General features: G+C 48.2%; 1 protein-coding gene across 1 annotated transcript in view; it reads left to right on the forward strand.

Annotated features, from left to right (window-relative positions):
* The window catches only part of LOC116968185 (sorting nexin-27-like), a 118,894-nt gene that overhangs the window by 91,387 nt on the left and 6,628 nt on the right, over window positions 1-20,879 (forward strand). Inside the window, exons 5-11 of the mRNA XM_033014828.1 lie at window positions 10,847-10,997; window positions 12,064-12,142; window positions 16,299-16,462; window positions 18,034-18,123; window positions 18,873-19,022; window positions 19,548-19,676; window positions 20,608-20,667. Of these exons, the coding sequence (XP_032870719.1) occupies window positions 10,847-10,997; window positions 12,064-12,142; window positions 16,299-16,462; window positions 18,034-18,123; window positions 18,873-19,022; window positions 19,548-19,676; window positions 20,608-20,667 (823 nt within the window). The remainder of the gene's footprint in view (window positions 1-10,846; window positions 10,998-12,063; window positions 12,143-16,298; window positions 16,463-18,033; window positions 18,124-18,872; window positions 19,023-19,547; window positions 19,677-20,607; window positions 20,668-20,879) is intronic.

The raw sequence follows: 20,879 nt of genomic DNA on the forward strand, positions 1-20,879 counted from the left end.
ACAGATTATTGACCTATTTTCAGTGGTAAGGCCATTGTGAACACATTGTGCTCATTCAAATTTCTCATAGTTGCATATTAATTCTGAGAGATGCACCAGAAAGAATGTACACGGATAAAGGCAGACAGACAGTCTTGGTGTGAAGCGGAGGTGTGAATGCCTTGCTGGTCTATATTTAATGTGAATCATCTTCAAGCTGTCCAAAATGTGCGATAGTGCAGATTGTCCTGAACAAAAAGATGGTAATGCCAAATAAAATGAGTACAAGGTTGTTTTAAAACTGAACTGTTTTACTCAGGTGGTCAAGTTGGAACGCATGGGATTGAAAATGAAAGCACTTTAATATCTTAAGAATTGGGTCAGGTGCTATACTGGAAGATAAAAGTCAGCCACGGGATGCTGACACATCGTCTTGTGCTGTTGATCAGTTGGGAAACCGGTCTTGGTTGGACCACTACATGGACACCACACTCGTGGTCCACGACTGCAAGTTTCAATTCCCGTTGCACACCAGTTGTAGGCACGGATCTCTGTGGGCTCCCATTGCGAGTTGTAGTGTTAAGATGCTGTACCGTGGTGTAACTCAACCTTTGATGCAAGTTAATGCCTTAATAGTTAACAAAATGTGGAAGTTCAATCATCAAAGTTATTTTCCAGTACTGACACTAACGTGACAGCATCAATTGAATGGACTTCGCAATTCCCTTGGGGACCACAAAGATATATGTTTTGTTCTTGCTTAGTTTAATGCATGAATGAATGATGGAAAGATACAGCATGGAAACAGACCCTCTGGGGTCCACGAGTCCTATGTTGTCCCACTTTCTGATCCGTTCCTTACACACTAGGGGCAATTTAGAGGCCAATTAACCTCCAAATCCACACGTCTTTGGGATGTGGGAGAAATTCCGAAGGGAGAACGTGCAAACTCTGCACAGACAGCACCCAAGGTCAGGATTAAACCCGGGCCTCTGGTGTTGTGAGGCAGCTGCTCCACTGTGCCACAGAATTGAGAATGGTGAGAATGGCCCGGTGGATTCCAGCTCTGATATTCATGGCGCTAACTCTATTGTGTTACGGCACTCATGAATTTGTTCTTGCTCTCGTATGATCGTGCTCTCATAAAATGAACAAGAACAAGAACTAGCTATAAAAATTTCAAAAGAGAGCTGGGATAAACACTTACTATATGTGCATAAATGCTCGATCAACGTACGACATACTCTAATTCAATTCAAAACATTACATAGACTATACTATTCAAAAACAAAAATAAATAAACCTTTCCCTAACGTCTCACCCATTTGTGATAAATGTAAGTCTCATGAAGCTACCATAGCGCACTCTTTTGTTTTTTGTATAAAAATCCAAAAATTCTGGAACGAAATATTTGAAATCTTCACAAAACTGTGGATTTCAAATATGTTCGAAACATTACATTTGGAAGAGATGAGATTCCTCCTAGCAGGCAAAGCAGACCACGTCCAAAAGACGTGGTCTGCATTTCTGGACTTATTACAAGCATAAGGTGCAATAGTAATTTAAAAAATAAATGGTACCAGGATCTGGTAATGGGGGGGTGAAAAATACGGTTGGTATATCCCTTTTTGCGGAGTTTTTTTTTTTTTTTAAATTTATAATAGAGCGATTGTTACTCTTTCTTTCTTTCTTTTCTAGGGTCTATTTCTTAACTTTCTTCTCTAACTCCTTTTCTAATGGGCTTTCTTTTCCCAACACTTTCCTGCACCTTCACGACTCTTTCTCACTTTCCTTACTTCCTTTATTTCTATCTTTTTTAAAGTTCAAAAATGAAGGGGTACAACAAATGTAATGAGATATATGTGGTGTGTATTACTGCAACTTATTGTACTTCTAATAAAATTTAAAAAAAATTTTTTTTTTAAAAAATTAAAAAATAAATAAAATGAATTGGTATAAAGATTGGGAAAGATGATTTAGTGAGCATGCACTTTGAACAGTGTCATTGTTTGAGGTAGTGGAAGGCTGTGCAGAATGACGTGATAGGCTGTAAGTGAACAATAATTAAATGTCTGGCCGCTCCATTCAGTGCATGAAACCATAGCTCTGACAGTGTTTCAGCGCCTTCACTTCCCAAAAGTAAAAAAAAAATGTGATAGACTCACAAAGCTGGAGTGCGCTCTTTAAGCAGCCTGTCAGGAGAAAAGAATAGATGATGGATCTACCGAAGCGAGTTACTCCATTTTGTGAACGATCTTCATTTGATGGTGGTCTTTAGTGTCGCAGCATGTGCAAGCTGGTGCAGCAGTGAGCATGTGGGGAACGTTGGGGATGATTTCTTGCAGGTTCTTTATTGAAAGCCCCAGCAATGTTGGTAAATGCCTCGGGGTAAGACGTCTGGTGTTTGTTGACCACGGCCTGCAGCTCCTCCAGTGCCAGACGGACGTCTGCCTGGGGTGGGATGTAGACCGCGGTCAGGATAACGGAGGTGAATTCTCTCGGGAGGTAGAAGGGACGGCACTTCACCGCCAGATGTTCGAGGTGTGGAGAGCAGGAGTTGGACAGGACTGCCACGTCGGAACACCACGCAGAGTTGACCATGAGGCAGACGCCCCCTCCTCTCCCTTTCCCAGATGCCAGGGTACGGTCCATGCGGTGGATGGAGAACCCTTCAGGCTGGACCGCTGAGTCTGGGGAGCTGGGGGTGAGCCATGTCTCTGTGAAACAGAACACAGAGCATTCCCTCAGCTCCCTTTGATAAAGCAGTCTTGCCCTTAAGTCCTCCACTTTGTTTTCAAGGGACTGTACATTAGCCAGTAGGATAGTAGGGAGAGGGGGCCGAAGTCCCCTGCGCTTCATTCTGACCTGGAGTCCTGCCCGACGGCCACGTTTCCGGACACAATGGAGGCTTCCCCTTTGTTTCCAGGTGCTGTACTTGCTGTACCTGCTGTTTCTGCGGACCTGCGCAGGAACGGGGATTCCCTCACAGACGGCAGCTCCAGCTCCGTAACGAACGGGGGTTCCCTCAAAGTCGGCAGCTGCAGCTCCAGCTTCATTGTTCCTGGAGGATCCAGCCCGTCGGCTCTGGGGGTCATCCCGGGGTTTCAAGGTACAGTACCTGGGATCCTCAGTCGGGTCGGGAGTTCCACAGCCAGTGTGGGAAAGTTTAAAGTCCAAGGTTCCCGCAGCTGCGGGAGTTCGCGAAATTGCGAGAGCTTTGAGGTGCTCCAGCAGGTTGTCCGAAACGGCACCTATTTCTGCCGTTTTTCTGATCCAGGTAAGTTGTTGGAAATTGTAGTTGAGCCTTTTATTTTCCGGAGCTCCGCAAAAGTCGCCGCAGGCAGGCGCCATCTTGCTACGGGTGCTACTTGCTACTAGTCGTGTCTAACAAGTAAGCAAGTCGTGATCGCGAGACAGGGATCCAAAGACACAGGGGATGGGTTTAACTGACAAAGCAGAGATTGAGATTCGGTGAATATAGTACCCTGTCTGTGTCTGAATGTCACCAAGAATATGGGTCAGTTGTACTCCACTCATACTTACTTTTCATTCATAGTGGAAAGTAAACAACATGGAGAGGGGATCTCATTGAAACATACAAGATTGTTAAGGGCTAGGACACGCTAGAGGCAGGAAACATGTTCCCGATGTTGGGGGAGTCCAGAACCAGGGGCCACAGTTTAAGAATAAGGAGTAAGCCATTTAGAACGGAGACGAGGAAACACTTTTTCTCACAGAGAGTGGTGAGTCTGTGGAAAACTCCACAGAGGGCGGTGGAGGTCGATTCTCTGGATGCTTTCAAGAGAGAGCTACATAGGGCTCTTAAAAATAGCGGAGTCAGGGGATATGGGGAGAAGGCAGGAACGGGGTACTGATTGGGGATGATCAGCCATGATCACATTGAATGGCGGTGCTGGCTCGAAGGGCCAATTGGCCTACTCCTGCACCTATTGTCTATTGTCTATTGACCCTCATACGTAGACAAAAATGCTGGAGAAGATTTGATTTGATTAGATTAGATTCCTTTATTTGTCATTCAGACCTTTCGGTCTGAACGAAATTTCATTGCCAGCAGTCATACATATAATAATAAATAACAAAACATACAATAAACACAAATTAACATTCACCACAGTGAGTTCACCAGGCACCTCCTCACTGTGATGGAGGCAAAAGTCTTAAAGTCACTGTCTCTTCCCTCCTTATTCTCCCCAAACTCAGCGGGTGCTGCAGCATCTATGGAGCGAAGGAATAGGTGATGTTTCGGGTCGAGACCCTTCTTCAGACTGATGTCATGCTCGTTTAGTTTAGTTTAGAGTTACAGCGTGGAAACGGGCCCCCTCTGTACACCAAGTTTGTGCCGACCAGCGATCACCCATTCACTAGTTCTACCCTACACACTAGGGACAATTTACAGAAGCCAATTATCCTGCAAACCTGCACATCTTTAGAATGTCGATGGAAACCAGAGCACCCGGAGAAAACCCACATGGTCCTAGAGAGAATGTACAAATTCTACATTGAACACCGGTGGTCAGGATCGAACCCGGGTCTCTGGTGCTGTAAGGCAGCAACCCTATTGCTGAGCCACTGTGTCACCTCTTATCTTATGTTTGTTTGCTCTAATTGGATTACATTGCTGAATTGCTTGGACATGACCAACATTTGGTGATCATTTCAGATGTTCCGGTTATAACAAAGTGTAGGATGTTTAAGTATATATAGAACTTTAAAAAAAAATTGATGGCCACAGGGAGAGCCTACAAACCCCGTAGAGACAGCACCCGTAGTCTGGAATATTTTAGAGAGATTTGTATTTGTTACTATATGCACAACCTCCTGCTTCCCAAAACAGATAATACTTGTGAAGCATAATATTGGAATGATCTGATGATCAGTTTTGGCGTCATCCTTTCCCTAGGCTGGTAAAGTATAAGCCTAGAGGCATTGCTTTAAGGTGAGAGGGATAACGTTTAAAGGAGATGCCATGCAGGGCCAGTTTTTTTTACTCTGTGATTTTTTTTTAACTCATAGCCTAGATCCCGCTGCCAGTGGTTGTTGCGGAGGCAGATACAGCAGAGGCATTCACGAAGGTTTTAGAGAAGCACATGGATTGCCAGAGAATGGAGGGAGATGGCACAGATTAATTTCTCTCCGCATCCTATTGAGTACAGACATTGTGGGCCGAAGGGCCTGCTCCTCTGATGTACCATTCTGTGTTCCAGACAGCCCTTGTGCTTTGTAACTCTCTGCCCATCCGAGGAGGCAGCCAGAGCCTCTAGTTTATTATCTCACCCCAAAGATGAGCCCAGAACCCTAGCTGGAACCAAAGAACTTATCAGAGAGCCTCATAAATTAGTCCGCTACTGATATACTTGTAATATGTCTGCTTGAATAATCCACAAGTTGTCGTCACTGGCCCTGGAGTGAAGGAGTGTCCACTGCCTCTCACACTGGATAACTTTATAATTGCCCCATCTCCAGCCAGCATTTATTCTGCTTCATGGCTCTTATCACATTAATCACTTTCGACATAAGTTGGTCGGCACGAACTGAATCTCATGTATTGCGGGAAACAAGATGCCGGGGGCTATAGAGGTTGAATTCTGCTGAATATGTGATCTTGGGATCTTTTTGGTTCATTAACTTTCTGCCTCGGGTCTCACTGATTAGAGATTGGAAATCCCTTATTGGGTACTTGGTGATAGGAATGCAGAAAGACGAGAATCCCATTTTGAATTTCTAGATTGCTTTGTTCCCGTGCGATCTCTACATGCAGTAAGTTTGGAGAGGCAAGCTGGGTTGTTTCAACTATGTATTGTCAGCAGTATTTTACACCTGGCTCTGTATTCACCCTGGATTACTGCTCTAGTCAAAGGGATCTCCTACTGGCCACGGCTGTCAGACTGTACTGGCTATAATCCAGTCTAGGCCCTGGGTGCAGGCTGCAGCAGGCTCCGTCTACTATCCAATCCTTGAACGTAACATAACGACCAAAAAACTGCATTTGTCAACCACAGTGTGGGGATTGTGTGTGGACCAGTACAAACACTTTCACTTGGACAGTTTTACTCTGGCTGGATAACTGATCCAAATCTCTACAGGCCCATTCTTTGGAAAGTCAGCCAGGATGTCACACACGTGACCAGTCACCTCGGACCTCTTACCCTAAAGAAACATTGCCAGCATGACATATAAAAATTTCACTTGATAAAGCGAAAAAAATATGAGTCATATGTGCAGTACAAAACAATATGCCTGTGATGCTCTCAGAATCAGAAGAGATGTATTCCACAATTCCTCCCCCCCCCCCCCCCCCCCCCCCCCCCCTATGTTTGATCACACACGTGACCAAGAATGGGCCTGCAGCCCACATATGAAGGCGTCAAGTTGTCCAATATTTCTGCACTCACCGATCTACATTGACTCTTGGACTACGAGTCTTCCAGTTATAAATGTTGAAATTCTCTGCTGATAGCCCTCCACCCTTTGCTCCTCTCCATAACAATGCTCCCCCCCCCCCCCCCCATTAATCTTCTGGTTACCTGGGACAATATGTGACTTGATACCAAGTTTTATGTTTTCTCCCAGGAAGTGTTCATGGATGTTTTACTGTGCCGAACAAGTCTTGTGAATACGAGTGGTTCACTAACCGATACATGGGCCAGTTTGGTCAGAGCTTCACATCGGCAGGGTGGGAAAGTCCAATCAGTGAGATGAGGAGCTTAATGGCCCTGTCCCACTGTACGAGTTTATCCAAGAGCTCTCCCGAGTTTAAAAAAAAATCAAACTCGTGACAAGCACGTAGAATGTACGTAGCGGGTACGTCGGAGCTCGGGACGTCTCTTAGTGGCTCGTAACGCTAACGGCAGGAACTCCGGAAACGCGGTAAGCTCGTGAAGACTTTTCAACATGTTGAAAAAGGTCCACGAGAGCCCCGAGTACCTACGAGCGGCTATTACCGTAATTCTCCGAGTTCGAATCAGGAAACTCGGGAGAACTCTTGAATTAGCTCGTACAGTGGGACAGCCACATAAACCTGGTGAATATAGGAGAGCAAACGTGAGCGAGGGCCCATGGCAGTGAAGAGGCGAAAGGGATTGGCCCGGGATGGAGTGGGACAACGGCGGGGAAAGCGAGTGGCTCGCAGGGTCAAGTCTCGTTGAGTTTATCGTGTAGGAAGGAACTGCGCATTCTGGTTTAAACCAACGATAGACACAAAAATGCTGGAGTAACGCAGTGGGACAGCAGCATCTCTAGAGATGGGTGACGTTTCTTCAGTCTGAAGAAGGGTCTCGACCCGAAACGTCACCCACTCCTTCTCTCCAGAGATGCTGCCTGTGTCTATGTGCATAGGTATGATGTGCATAGGTACGATGAGGTACAGGTACAATGAGAATCTTACCTGCAGCAGCATCACAGGTACGGGGACTTGGAGCACACACACACACACACAGCACAGTGGCACAATGGTACAGTTGCTGCCTCACAGCTCCAGAGACCCGGGTTTGTTCCTGACTACGGGTGCTGTCTATACAGAGTTTGTATTTTCTCCCTGTGACCACATGGGTTTTCTCCGGGTGCTCTGGTTTCCTCCCACACTCGAAAGATGTACAGATTTGTAGGTAATTGGCTTTGGTAAGTTGTAAAATTGTTCCTGGAGTATGTGGGTTAGTATATGGGGTGGTCGCTGGTTGGCACGGGCTCAGGCCGAAGCGCCTGTTTTTTTGCTGTATGTGTAAAAACAAACAAAACCACAAATTATACAAGATAATGAATAATAAGGAAAATACTGCAGTGCCAAAAGTCAATTATAACACAAGTCCGTGGTGGTGCAACAGTGGTCCACAGTGTACCCTTGCAGAAGCAGAATCACGGCTGTGCAGCTTCATAAATTCATAAGTGATAGGAGCAGAATTAGACCATTCGGCCCCTCAAGTCTACGCCGCCATTCAATCATGGCTGATCCATCTTTCCCTCTTAACACCATTCTCCTGCCTTCGCCCCATAACCCCAGACACTCGTCCTAATCTAGAATCTATCTCTGCCGTCAAAATATCCATTGACGGCCACAGATTTCTGTGGAAATGAATTCCGCAGATTCACCATCCTCTGACTACATGGAAACAAAGAAAATAGATGCAACCCTTCGAGCCAGCACCGCCATTCTCAGAGGGCGGTGGAGGCCTGTTCTCTGGATACTTTCAAGAGAGAGCTAGATAGGGCTCTTAAAAATAGCGGAGCCAGGGGATATGGGGAGAAGGCAGGAACACGGTACTGATTGTGGATGATCAGCCATGATCACATTGAATGGCGGTGCTGGCTCGAAGGGCCGAATGGCCTACTCCTGCACCTATTGTCTATTATTGTCTATTGTCTATTGTCATTCAATATGATCATAGCTGATCATCCAAAATCAGTACACCGTTCCTGCTTTTTCCCCCATATCCCTTGATTCCTTTAGCCTTAAGAGCTAAATCTAACTCTCTGAAGAAATTACTGCTCATCTCCTACCTAAAGAAACGTCCTTTAATTCTGAGGCGATGACCTCTGGTCCTAGACTCTCCACATCTACTCTATCCAGGTTGTTTCAAGACCTGGTGGATGTAGGGAAGTAGCTGTTCTTGAACCTGGTGGTGTGGGACTTCAGGCTTGTGTACTTCCTGCCAGGTGGTGGCAGTGAGAAGCCCAGATGGTGGGGATCCTTGCTGATAGATGAAGCCGCCTTAAGACATCATCTCATTTCGATGGTGGAGTTAGGGGGGGCTGTGCCCGTGATGGACTGGGCTGAGTAACCTGTAGGAAGGAACTGCAGATGCTGGTTTAAACCGAAGATAGACACAAAAAAGCTGGAGCAACTCAGTGGGACAGGCAGCACTTCTGGAGAAAAGGAATAGGTGACGTTTCGGGTTGAGACCCTTCTTCAGAAGGCTCGACCCGAAACGTCACCCATTCCTTCTATGAAGAGATGCTGCCTGTCCCGCTGAGTTACTCCGACATTTTGTGCCTGTCTTTGGGCCGAGCAAACACTCTCTGCAGCTCCCCCTCGCGTTCCTGCGCTTTGGAATTGCTTTGCCAAACCACGATGCAGTCGGAATACTCTCTGCAGTGCACCTGTAGAGGTTTGTTTGTGGAAAATCTGTGAGGTGGAAAATATGGGACAAAGGGTTGAGATGCGATTGAGAAATAGGGAGATAACATTGTATTTGTGTAGTATTGATAGTCAAAGCACATGGCATTTTAGGTCAAGTTGTGTATGTGTGGGGTTGAATGCTTAACAAACTGCACTTTAACCACAGTCCTGGTCCTTGTTTAGAAACTCGAGCAGGCATGCAGTACAACATATTGATCGCTGAGACAATGGTATTGATTGATGTAATACATTCTTGTGTGAAGCACAGGAACAGCCCATTCTGGCTGTTGCTAGATCCATTCTGTTCAGCCATCCATTCTGATCCATCTCCTCGCCCATCTCGCCACAATAACCTGTGAGGGCTGTGGAGGCCAAGTCCATGGATATTTTTCAGGTGGGGGAGATTGACAGATTCTTAATTAGTACGGTTGTCAGAGGTTATGGGGAGAAGGCAGGAGAATGGGGTTGAGAGAGAAGGATAGATCAGCCATGAATGAATGGAATTGATGGGCCGAATGGCCTGATTCTACTCCTAGAACCTCCCCTTGCATGTACTTCATCACTCCTTCAATGTATCAGTGAACGTGATCAAGGGATATGGTGAGAAAACAGGAACAACACTGGTTTAGGATGATCTACTGTCGTGGTATTGAATGATTTTCTCACTCATTGTAAAGGGGCTGCTGTATTGTTCCAGCTTTTACCCTGCACTGGCTCTGCAGCCAGTTATCGCAGCCCGAGAGCGGGGAAGTGTAAAGCAGTTCAGGATGCTCGACTAATTTGTTCCTTCTGCTGCTCGAGGGATTGAGCAAGGTGGGTGGGAACACCCCTCGAACAAGGGCAGGGGTATCACCTAGGGGGCTGCAAGGTGGCAATGTTGTAATGTTTGCTTTAGTTTAGAGATACAGCATGGAAACAGGCCCTTCGACCCACTGAGTCCACGCCGACCATCGATCACCTAGTCACACTAGTTATATGTTGCTTGTCTTATTGATCTCCTACACACCAGTGGAAATTTACAGACAATTAACCTACAAACCCGCACGTCTTTGGGATGTGGGAGGAAACCGAAGCACCCGGAGGAAACCACATGGTCACAGGAGAACATGCAAACTCCGCACAGACAGTACCCGAGGTCAGGATTTTAACCTGGGTCACTGGCGCAGAGAGGCAGTGGGTCTGCCAACTGCAACACTGTCGTTCTTATGCACAGCCCTTTGCCACGAGTAGGGGAATCGAGAACCAAAGGACATAGGTTTAAGGTGAGGGGAGAAAGATTAAATAGGAACCTGAGGGGTAACTTTTCACACAAAAGGCAGTGGAGGCAGGTTCTCTGGATGCTTTCAAGAGAGATCTAGATAGGGCTCTTAAAGATAGCGGAGTCAGGGGATATGGGGAGAAGGCAGGAACGGGGTACTGATGATGGATGATCACATTGAATGGCGGTGCTGGCTCGAAGGGCCGAATGGCCTACTCCTGCACCTATTGTCTATTGTGTATGGAACGAGCTGCCGGAGGAGGTAGTTGAGGCAGGTACTTTGGAACATTTCAGAAGCATTTAGACACGTACATGAATGGGATAAGAGTGATATGGGACAAACGCAGGCAGGTGGGACTAGTGTAGATGGGGCATGTTGGTCGGCGTGGGCAAGTTGAGCAGAAGGCCCTGATTCCACACTGTATCACTCTGACTTCCCGGCATCGGGAATCTCTGGCGGCTGTTTGACTTTTTATAGATAACTGTTATAAAAGCAGAATGTTTCTTGTTGGGCTCTTTCAGAGTACGAATGGGCTGTCGGATGTGGACCTGAGGATAGCACTGCCCGACAGGAACATCATCACCGTCACCGTGAAAAAAAACAGCACCGCAGACGAAGTGTACAGGGTGAGTTCGGTGTTCTGGCCACTGGCAATGGTCACAAAGAGGCATCCGCCGGTAACACATCTCCCGGCATCACACTGCTGGTGGACAAACCAACTTCAGCAAGTCAGCAATGTTGTTTACTCTGCTGTGCGGATAACTTGCGCATTCTTAAGCTGCGGTGTGGAGACTGTAGAAACATGGAACTGCAGATGCTGCTTTACCAAAAAAAAAGACACAAGGTGCTGGAGTAACTCAACGGTTAGGCAGTATGACGGGTCCTGAGTGAAACGTCACCGGTCCACATTCTGGAGTTGCTGCCTGACCCTCTGAGTTACTCCAGCACCCCATGCTTTATTTCCCAGTGTGGAGAAATTGTGTGTGGCTAGGTTTGTGCGACAATGTCGATTAAACTTGTTGGCTCTCATCCCTGGGTGGAGATGGGCTGATTTATTCATCTTCTTTTACTTGAAGACCGAATTGCTTCATAGTTTCCTATATTTGCAATTGAAATGTTGGCACATTGGGTGTCCTCTGTTGTCCGTCTCCACGGTGATGTGCGCTGACTGACGGACCCAATGGAGCGAGGATTTTTGTTGCAGTGTGTGTGGCTAGTCTGTGCCAAGGGATATATAAATGTAGACTGCTTCCATCCTGTCCTGCTCTCTATGCGTAAATAAAACCTGCCTGAAACAAGGTCATTTAGCACATGCAGAGAGAATGGCTGAGTGAATGTCTCGGGTGGAGCGCTAATGACACGGACTTTGTTATTAGTTACGGAATGGGAGAGGAAGGCAGAATTTCTGATCCAAGTGTAAAGGGAGCCATGAAAGACTGGCCAGTGCATGAGCATTGTTCCTTCAAGAGAATGATTCTGTACCTCGGCTGTGACTTTGTGCTGTAGGGAGTGTTGTGGGTGCAAGAGCAAGTCTGGTCTCATCACTGTGCAGGATGCCCCAGTGGGATTGACCCTACAGTGTGTGTGTGTATGTTCCTCTTCCTCCTCTTCCTCTTCCTCTCCCTCTCCCTCGTTCCCTGCAATGTGCCCTTGTGCCTGACCCTTGCTTCATTCTCTCTCCGCTCCCTGCAGGCAGTACAGGAGCACCTACGAATGGACAGCATCACGGCCAGCTTCTTCACACTGTTTGAAGTGGTGGACCACTTCTTCGGTAAGGGTGACAAGTTGAATTCTCTAAGTTATTGAGAAATAATGGTGCTCGTGGTGCCAGAAGGTTAATTTACAAACAAAAGAAAAATCCCATCGGTGGAAATATTACATGAAAAGAGCGACTGGTCTTTCATTTGGATGCCAGAGTTCTCCAGGTGAAGTCTGAGCCGTTTTCCACTGGGCTGAGCTTAATTGAATTGAATTGAATACTTCATTGTTACATGAGACAAATCACAGTGAAATTCTTTGCTTGTGTACCCAAGGTATGCAAATAATCGCCCATAAAGGATAGTTACAAAGTGTCCCCGCTCAGAGTCCCCCTTTATTCCCCCCCCACCCCCCCCCCCCCCCATGGCGGTTCCCCATTGCCGGGTTGTCCATTGTTCTTCCCCCTCCCTCATGCCAGGTTCTCCTTTTATCCCTTCCCCCGGCAGCGACGTCCTCACTTCCTGTGACAGGATATCTTTAAATTTATCCCCATCAATCTTTTGAAGAAAAGTCCCTGAGCTGATACTTTGACCAGTTTCTCTGTCCACTCTGTTCAGACAGAAGAAGGGTTTCGGCCCGAAACGTCGCCTATTTCCTTCGCTCCATAGATGCTGCTGCACCCGCTGAGTTTCTCCAGCATTTTTGTGTACCTTCTCTGTCCACAGATGCTGCTTGACTGGCTGAGTTCTTCCAGCATTATTTCTGGTTTTGTGTCAGATTCCACGATGCTGGGTTTTATTTGTCCTCCACTGCGTTGCCTTGTGGTCTCTCACCTGGAAGAAGACGGGGACTTTGGTGTCCTGGGGTCAGAGTGCACTGCTTAAACATCCAGTGGTTAGCGTAGAATGTGCGGGGTCCGGAGGACCAGACGGAGATGGATGTAATGGCCGCTTTCGTTCTGCTCATTGAATGGCAATCTGATCTCTTAATGTTTGGCTGTTTGGCTGAATAGCAAATCGCACTTGGAAAACAACCAAATGCTGGAATCTGAAACCGAACTGCTGGCAGAAGTCAACCAGGCAGCATCTGTCTGTGACCCTTCCTCTGAACTGGGCGAGGGGTGAAGGGATTGCAGTTACAAGGTGTAGCCGGGGCGGTGGGGAGAGTGGCGTGTAAAACACCAAAAACAGAGATGGGGATTAAAAGACAAGTGAGGTGATCAGGAGCAAGAATGCTGGTCATCAGGAAAGCACTTTGGAGAAAAAAGGCAAGAAAGGACTGTAAACATTAAGAACTGCACGATGGCGCAGCGGTAGAATTGCTGCCTTGAGACACATGTTCAATCCCAACTCCGGGTGCTGTCTGTACGGAGTTTGTACGTTCTCCCCGTGACCCGGGTGCTCCAGTTTCCTCCCACACTCCAAAGACGTACAGGTTTGTCGGTTAATAGGCTTTGGTTTGTATACTCGGTATATGTGTAAATTGTCCGTTAGTGTGTGTAGGATAGTGTTATTGTGCGGGGATCGCTGGGTGGTGCGGACTCGGTGGGCCGACGGGCCTGTATCTCTAACCTAAACTACAGATGCTGGTAAATATACAACAGGACACAAAGTGCTGGAGTAATTCAGCAGGTCAGGCAGCATCTCCGGATAACATGGGTCGACCTGAAATGTCGCATATCCGTGTTCTCTATAACTGCTGCCCGACACAAACTGCTGACTTACTCCAGCACTTTGTGTCCTGTTGTGAGGTCGGGCTGCAGGCAGGATAACAGAAACAATGAGAGCCACTTACCTGAAGTTGTAAAATTCAATGTTAACACGGTAGTCAGACGATCAGATATTTGTTCCCCTCGCTTGCTTTATGTCTCAATATTTGTATCTTTAATGATTTCAATCTTATCTCTTTTTGTTCTTTGGCTGAGGAAGGTTGGGAGGTGGTTGTGACGTTTCTACTCTGGTTTGTGAGGCGGGATTAATGAGGTGGTCACCCTTTCCCTGCACGTCACTGTTGTATGTCTCTATTCATGAAATCCAACAGCAGCTCTTAAGATAGAATATCTCCCTGGGTTATTTTAAGAAAGACGTGGGCGATTTCTGTCTTGACAATGAGTTTATTCATCTCCCGCTGTATCGCCTGAATAATAATTTACATTCATATTCTCACTGAAGTAATATCCTTTACAGAACCGGGCTGATTCACAAATTACATTTCATAGCAAAAGGATTTGAGTATAGGAGCAGGGAGGTTCTACTGCAGTTGTACAGGGTCTTGGTGAGACCACACCTGGAGTATTGCGTACAGTTTTGGTCTCCTAATCTGAGGAAAGACATTCTTGCCATAGAGGGAGTACAGAGAAGGTTCACCAGACTGATTCCTGGGATGGCAGGACTTTCATATGAAGAAAGACTGGATAGACTCGGCTTGTACTCGCTAGAATTTAGAAGATTGAGGGGGTATCTTATAGAAACTTACAAAATTCTTAAGGGGTTGGACAGGCTAGATTGTTCCCGATGTTGGGGAAGTCCAGAACAAGGGGTCACAGTTTAAGGATAAGGGGGAAATCTTTTAGGACCGAGATGAGAAAAACATTTTTCACACAGAGAGTGGTGAATCTGTGGAATTCTCTGCCACAGAAGGTAGTTGAGGCCAGTTCATTGGCTATATTTAAGAGGGAGTTAGATGTGGCCCATGTGGCTAAAGGGATCAGGGGGTATGGAGACAAGGCAGGTACAGGATACTGTTGGATGATCAGCCATGATCATATTGACCAGGGGGTGCAGGCTCGAAGGGCCGAATGGCCTACTGCACCTATGTTTCTATGTTACATTCTTTTTGACTCTGTAAAGGGCCTGTCCCACTTACGCGACTGTTACAGGCGACTGCCGGCACCTGTGACAGATCGCCGAAATTTTCAACACGTCGAAAATTCAGCGGGCGACCAGAAGACGCTACGACTCTTTGGAGATCTCTCACGACCATACAGGCGACCCCTGGCGACCGTGGTCATGAGAGGTCTCCTATGGTCGTGGGAGGTCTCCAAAGAGTTGTAGCGTCTTTCTGGTTGCCCGCTGAATTTTCAGCAGGTTGAAAATTTTGGCAACCTATCACGGGTGCCGGCAGTCGCCTGTAACAGTCGCGTAAGTGGGACAGGCCCTTTATTCCTCCGATCTTGGTCAGGCTAATTAATTTTGGATCAAGGGTGGCAGTATCGGGAGAGTTGACCAAAACCAAGTGAGAGACGTCAGCTTTATGGGATAACAGAGAAAGACGGAGAGGTAAGGATGAGTTTAACGAGGTAAAATCCCAGAGGCTGGTGATCAGGCAGCTGTCAGTCAGCAGGGTATTGATGGGCTGTGAAACCGGAGATGAATTGGAATTCTCAGAGGGCTTCTCCAGCTGGAGGATGTGACAGATAGTGAAGGATGAGACCGCAGGGAATGAAGCCAAGGAGCACAGGGTCACGTTTGGTCAACCACGGTACCCGCTCACGTCCCTGCACTCCGCAGTTGTTATATTTTTTAGCTTGAGATGTCTTGTTAAGGGCCTGTCCCACGATGCGAATTCACCCAAGAGTTAAAAAAAAATAAATCAAACTCGTGGTACCCCCTCACGAGTATTTTTTTACTCTTGGAAATTTTTCACACTGGTGAAAAAACTTCACGTGTTTCCGCGTTTCCCGAGTACCTGCCGTTAACGTTACGAGCCGCTACGAGACATCCACCTGCTCCGACGTACCCGCTTCATAATTCTACGTACTTACCACGAGTTTGATTTTTTTTTTAAACTCGGGAGCGCTCTTGGGTGAACTCGCACCATCGGACAGGCCCTTTACACTTTGAGACTTTAGAGATACAGCGTGGAAACATGCCTTTTGGCCCACCCAATCCGCGCCGACCAGCGATCCCCCCCCCCCCCCCGTACACTTAACATTATCCTACACACTCTAAGGACAATTTACAGTTTTACTGAAGCCAATGAACCTACAAACCTGTACATCTTGGGAATGTGGGTAGAAACCGGAGTAAACCCGCGCGGGCACGGGGAGAACGTACAAACTCCGCACAGACAGCACCCGCAGTCAGGATGGAACCCAGGTCTCCAGCGCTGTAAAGGCAGCAACTCTACCGCTGCGCCACACTTGGTTTTCCAGCCTTTCTCTGCTTCAGATTTATTTGTACCATGTGAAGCATTGTTTGCACATTAAAGCCTGGTTTGTGCGTTTGCAGAGAGGAAGCTGGTCCCCAACGAGTTTCCACACAAACTGTACGTACAGAACTACACGTCAGCAGCAGCCGGCACCTGCCTGGTCATCAGGAAGTGGCTCTTCACCATGGCTCAGGAGGAGCTCCTGAATGACAACGATCTCGCTGTGACATACTTCTTCCATCAGGTACTCCCATGGTGGCCGCTCGCCTAGTTTTATACAAGGAGAAACAAGGATCTGCAGATGACACAAAGACACAAAGTGCTGGAGTAACTCCGCGGGTCAGGCAGCATCCCCCCCGCCCCCCCCATATTTCCTCTATTTCCCCATCTCTTCCCTGTGCCCCACCTGCACCCATTTCACCCCTTCAACATATTCCTTCCTCTGTCTTCACAATTCACATCTCGTCTGTCCCTCTCACACGTTTCCTTTCATCTTTGGCCTTCAACAATCCATCAAACCACCTCCCCCCCCCCCTCACTTGTATCTGCCTATCAAAAAAAACCTCACGCCTATCACTCGCCAGGGTTCGTCCCCTCCCTCCTCTCTTCCAGCTTTCTTCACCGTCCCGACCCAAAACATCACCTATCCATTTTCTCCAGCGATACTGCCTGACCTACTGAGTTACTCCAGCACTTGTCTTCATCCGCAGTTCCTTGTTTCTCCCACTTGTTATTCCTGTTGGGTCGGTCTAGCACCGTATCTGTCACATTTATCCTCTCGTTCTCAGCGACACACTTTACACCGTAGACTTGAAGAGACTCGTTAGCCCAAATCTGTTGCTGGTGCCTCTGTGGTAGAGGTCTGTCTGTGTACTCAGGGTGAACATGTGTATATTCTAAATCAATGCCCTGCACGTTGCACGGTGGCGATCTGTTAACTGGGGCGTGCTGGTCGAAGCAGCATCTTATTTATCACTGTAACTCAGTGTCAGCCATAGGAAACGCACAGGTCAGTCAGCATGTGAGACGGGGCAAGATTAATGATGCACTTCAAAGCACTGCACACCCAGCCTTGTCACCATGACCTTTGTGAAGACTGTGCTATCCAAACCTTTCACAACAAGCCCAACCCAGCTGCCTTTAATCGTGAGGTGTGCGATTAGTTAAAAGCCGTTCAGTTATCAAGTGGTTGCGCATGAAGAAACAGCAGGTGCTGGTAGACGCAAAATGCTGCAGGTCAGGCAGCATCTCTGGAGAAAAGGAGTAGGTGACGTTTTGGGTCGAGACCCTTCTTCAGACTGGATGTCACCTATCCCTTTTCTCCAGAGATGCCGCCTATCCCGCTGAGTTCCTCCTGCTTTCTGTGTCGATCTCGAGGGAAGTGGCCGCATGACGTTGATCACCTTGTAAATGTAAGAGGTACACTCCAAAAAGAACAGGAATCTCACAGATGTTGCATTGAGAGGCGGCTGCAATAAATGAGTTGTGGACTTCATTTGCTGCCTTTGCTGAAGGTGGTGGCTGGGGTGTGGGTTGCTGCTGGATCACCCCTTCATAAGGTCAGACGTTATAGTAGCAGAATTAGGCCATTCAGCCCATCGAGTCTACTGCACCATGGCTTTCTATTTTTCCCTCTCCTGCCTTCTCCCCATAACCTTTTGACACCCTTGCTAATCAATAATTTGTCAATCTCCGCTGTAAAAATATCTATTGGCTTGGCGTCCATAGCCACCTGTGACAGTGAATGCCACAGATTCACCTCCTTTCTAAGGGCACGTCCCCTTCACTCACTGGGCTGTGTCCTTCTCCTTCCAGGCTGTGGAGGATGTGAAGAAAGGCCGGATCCGAGTTGGCGACAAGTCGTACCAGCTTCAGAAACTGTCCGAACAGCACAAGAAAGTCATGGTAAGACTCGCCAGAACCCTTTGTCAGAAACTGTGCCGGGGCAGTGATGGCCCTGGTCTTGCACCCTGCTGCCTGGCAGCCACGAGTGCAACTTGTTTGTGTGAAGGTGAGGCACTGCAGCTTCCAACCGGGGCAATCCTGCCCAGAGGGCTGGTGGTGAGGGGAGACAAAGGTGGGGGCATCTAGCCAAGGTTTCTCCCGGGGGAGAACGCTCACGGTCGCAGTGTCAGAAACACGGGAGTAACAAGATCCCAGCACGCACAGTGAAAGGGGAAGGCGGGAAATCGACAGAACATCTCTCCGTCGCGGAGGTGGTGGCGTTTACACACACAATGTTCACGCAGGCACACTCAGGCCACGACACACACTTCATCTCCGTCCACCTGCACTGCATTCCCCCCCCCCAGCCTGAAACAGCTAAGAATATAAAGAGGGAATAACCAGATTACACGGCTGTGTCAGCAACAATGTCTGGGCTACTATTTCAATATCACAGAGATGTTATCTGAGAGAAAAGAGCAGGAGATCTGTTGCAGCAATGGTTGAAGGCAGCAGGGGGTGTTGGGGTGACTCCAGTAAAGAACTCCAGAGACTGTGTGTGCGGGGACAGGGGGAAGAGTGTACCGGAGTGCGGGCCCAGCTGGAGGAGCTTGGTGAAGCCCACTGTGACTAACTCTTGGGTAGAGGGGGGGGGGGTGCATGAAGGAGGGTGGGTTGCTGACTGATGCCCAGTCTTCCCGTTACTGCAGTACCTGAACATGATTCGTACGTGCGAAGGCTACAACCAGATCGTCTTCCCGCACTGTCGCTGCGACTCTCGAAGGAAGGGGCATGTCATGGCCGCCATCAGCATTCAGCACTTTAAACTGCATGCTTGCACAGAGGATGGTCAGCTGGAGGTAGGTGCCATCAGCTCCCGTCCACTTAATGCAGCGCCCTGTGCTACAGAGTGAAATCTCCAAAGTGGTCTATGTCCCTGCACTGACCCCAATCTCCACCCCTCCCGCCCTGCCTGCCCTTCCCATCATGGCCGCCTCTCCTGCCCTGATGGCCCTTCCCATCATGGCCGCCTCTCCTGCCCTGATGGCCCTTCTCATCATGGTCGTCCCACCCGCCCTCTGGCCCTTCCCATCATGGCCGCCTCTCCTGCCCTGATGGCCCTTCCCATCATGGCCGCCTCTCCTGCCCTGATGGCCCTTCTCATCATGGCTGCCCTGATGGCCCTTCCCATCATGGTCGTCCCACCTGCCCTCTGCCTCTTCCCGTCATGGCTGCCCTGGTGGCCATTCCCGAAACGTTGCCTATTTCCTTTGCTCCATAGATGCTGCTGCACCCGCTGAGTTTCTCCAGCACTTTTGTCTACCTTCGATTTTCCAGCATCTGCAGTTCCTTCTTAAACATGCTGATGTTGTGCGTTTTCTTAGAACCAGGTGATCGTGTTTGAGTGGGCCGAGATGCACCAGTGGGACACGGACGAGGAGGGGATGGCGTTCTGCTTCGAGTACATCCGCGGTGAAAAGAAACCACGTTGGGTGAAAATCTTCACTCCATATGTGAGTAACGGCCGTGAAGTTCACCCCCCCCCTACTAACCCGCCCTATCCCTCCCCCCGCCACTATCTCACCCCCAGCCGAAAAGCAGCACCGTTACCGTCATCCTCCAGTCCCGTGGTGTCAGCCACACTCAGAAATCCAGCCCACCCTTCATTGCCGCGGGCGGTGGGGGGGTGGGGGGGGGAATGCCGCACTGTCAGCGGTGAAGGGCCTGTAAGCTCAGTCTCAGGGCGGTCCCGACCTGCAGGAACAGTGGCAACGTTTTGACAAGCAGGGTCGGCCGAGCACTTGCCAGAATTTATTCCAAATCAGAGTAACTTAACCAATATTTTCATCTGGTTGTGAAATGCGTTTGCGAGCAGAGAGTGAAGGGTGCTATAAAAATGCAGATGTTCCTCTTGCCTAAAAAGGGGGATAAACAGCTCCCTCTTTTGTGAATTTCTGTGTAAAAGATGTGTCGGAAGGAACTGCAGATGCTAGTTTAAACTGAAGATGGACACAACAAATCTGGAGTAGCTCAGCAGGTCAGACAGCATCTCTGGAGAAAAAGAATAGGTGGCGTTTTGGGTCGATACCTCTAGCTTCCCTCTCCTCTGACTCTCAGCCTGAAGAAGGGTGGTGACCCCGAAACGTCACATGTTCCTTTCCTCCAGAGATGCTGTCTGACTGAAGAATGGTTTTGGCCCGAAACGTTGCCCATTTCCTTCGCTCTATAGATGCTGCCTCACCCTCTGAGTTTCTCCAGCATTTTTGTGTACCTTCGATTTTCCAGCATCTGCAGTTCCTCTTAATCAACATGCTGTCTGACTTGCTGAGCTACTCCAGATTTTTGTGTCTATCTGCAGTTCCTTCCTACACATCTTTTACGCAGCAATTCACTTTCCGTGAAACACTATAGGTGTGTGACTCTCTGTTTCTTTTCCTTTTCCAGTTTAACTACATGCATGAATGTTTCGAGCGGGTTTTGTGCGAGCTGAGGTGGAGGAAAGAGGTAAGACAGCGAGGACAAAGCCTTGGATCTGACTTGTGTACCCCACATCCCGAGACTCCTCTCTGTGAGGGCACGGTGACAGATTTCACCTTATGGACAGCAGCTTGTACATGGCTGCAGTCTGTGTCTGGCACCTGGTCAGCAGGCCACAGGGACTGTGTGATCATCTGGACCAACATCAGACGCCAGCATTATTTGTTTAATTGCATGTC

The sequence above is a fragment of the Amblyraja radiata genome, chromosome X (assembly GCF_010909765.2).
Source record: "Amblyraja radiata isolate CabotCenter1 chromosome X, sAmbRad1.1.pri, whole genome shotgun sequence".
Taxonomy (NCBI): domain Eukaryota; kingdom Metazoa; phylum Chordata; class Chondrichthyes; order Rajiformes; family Rajidae; genus Amblyraja; species Amblyraja radiata.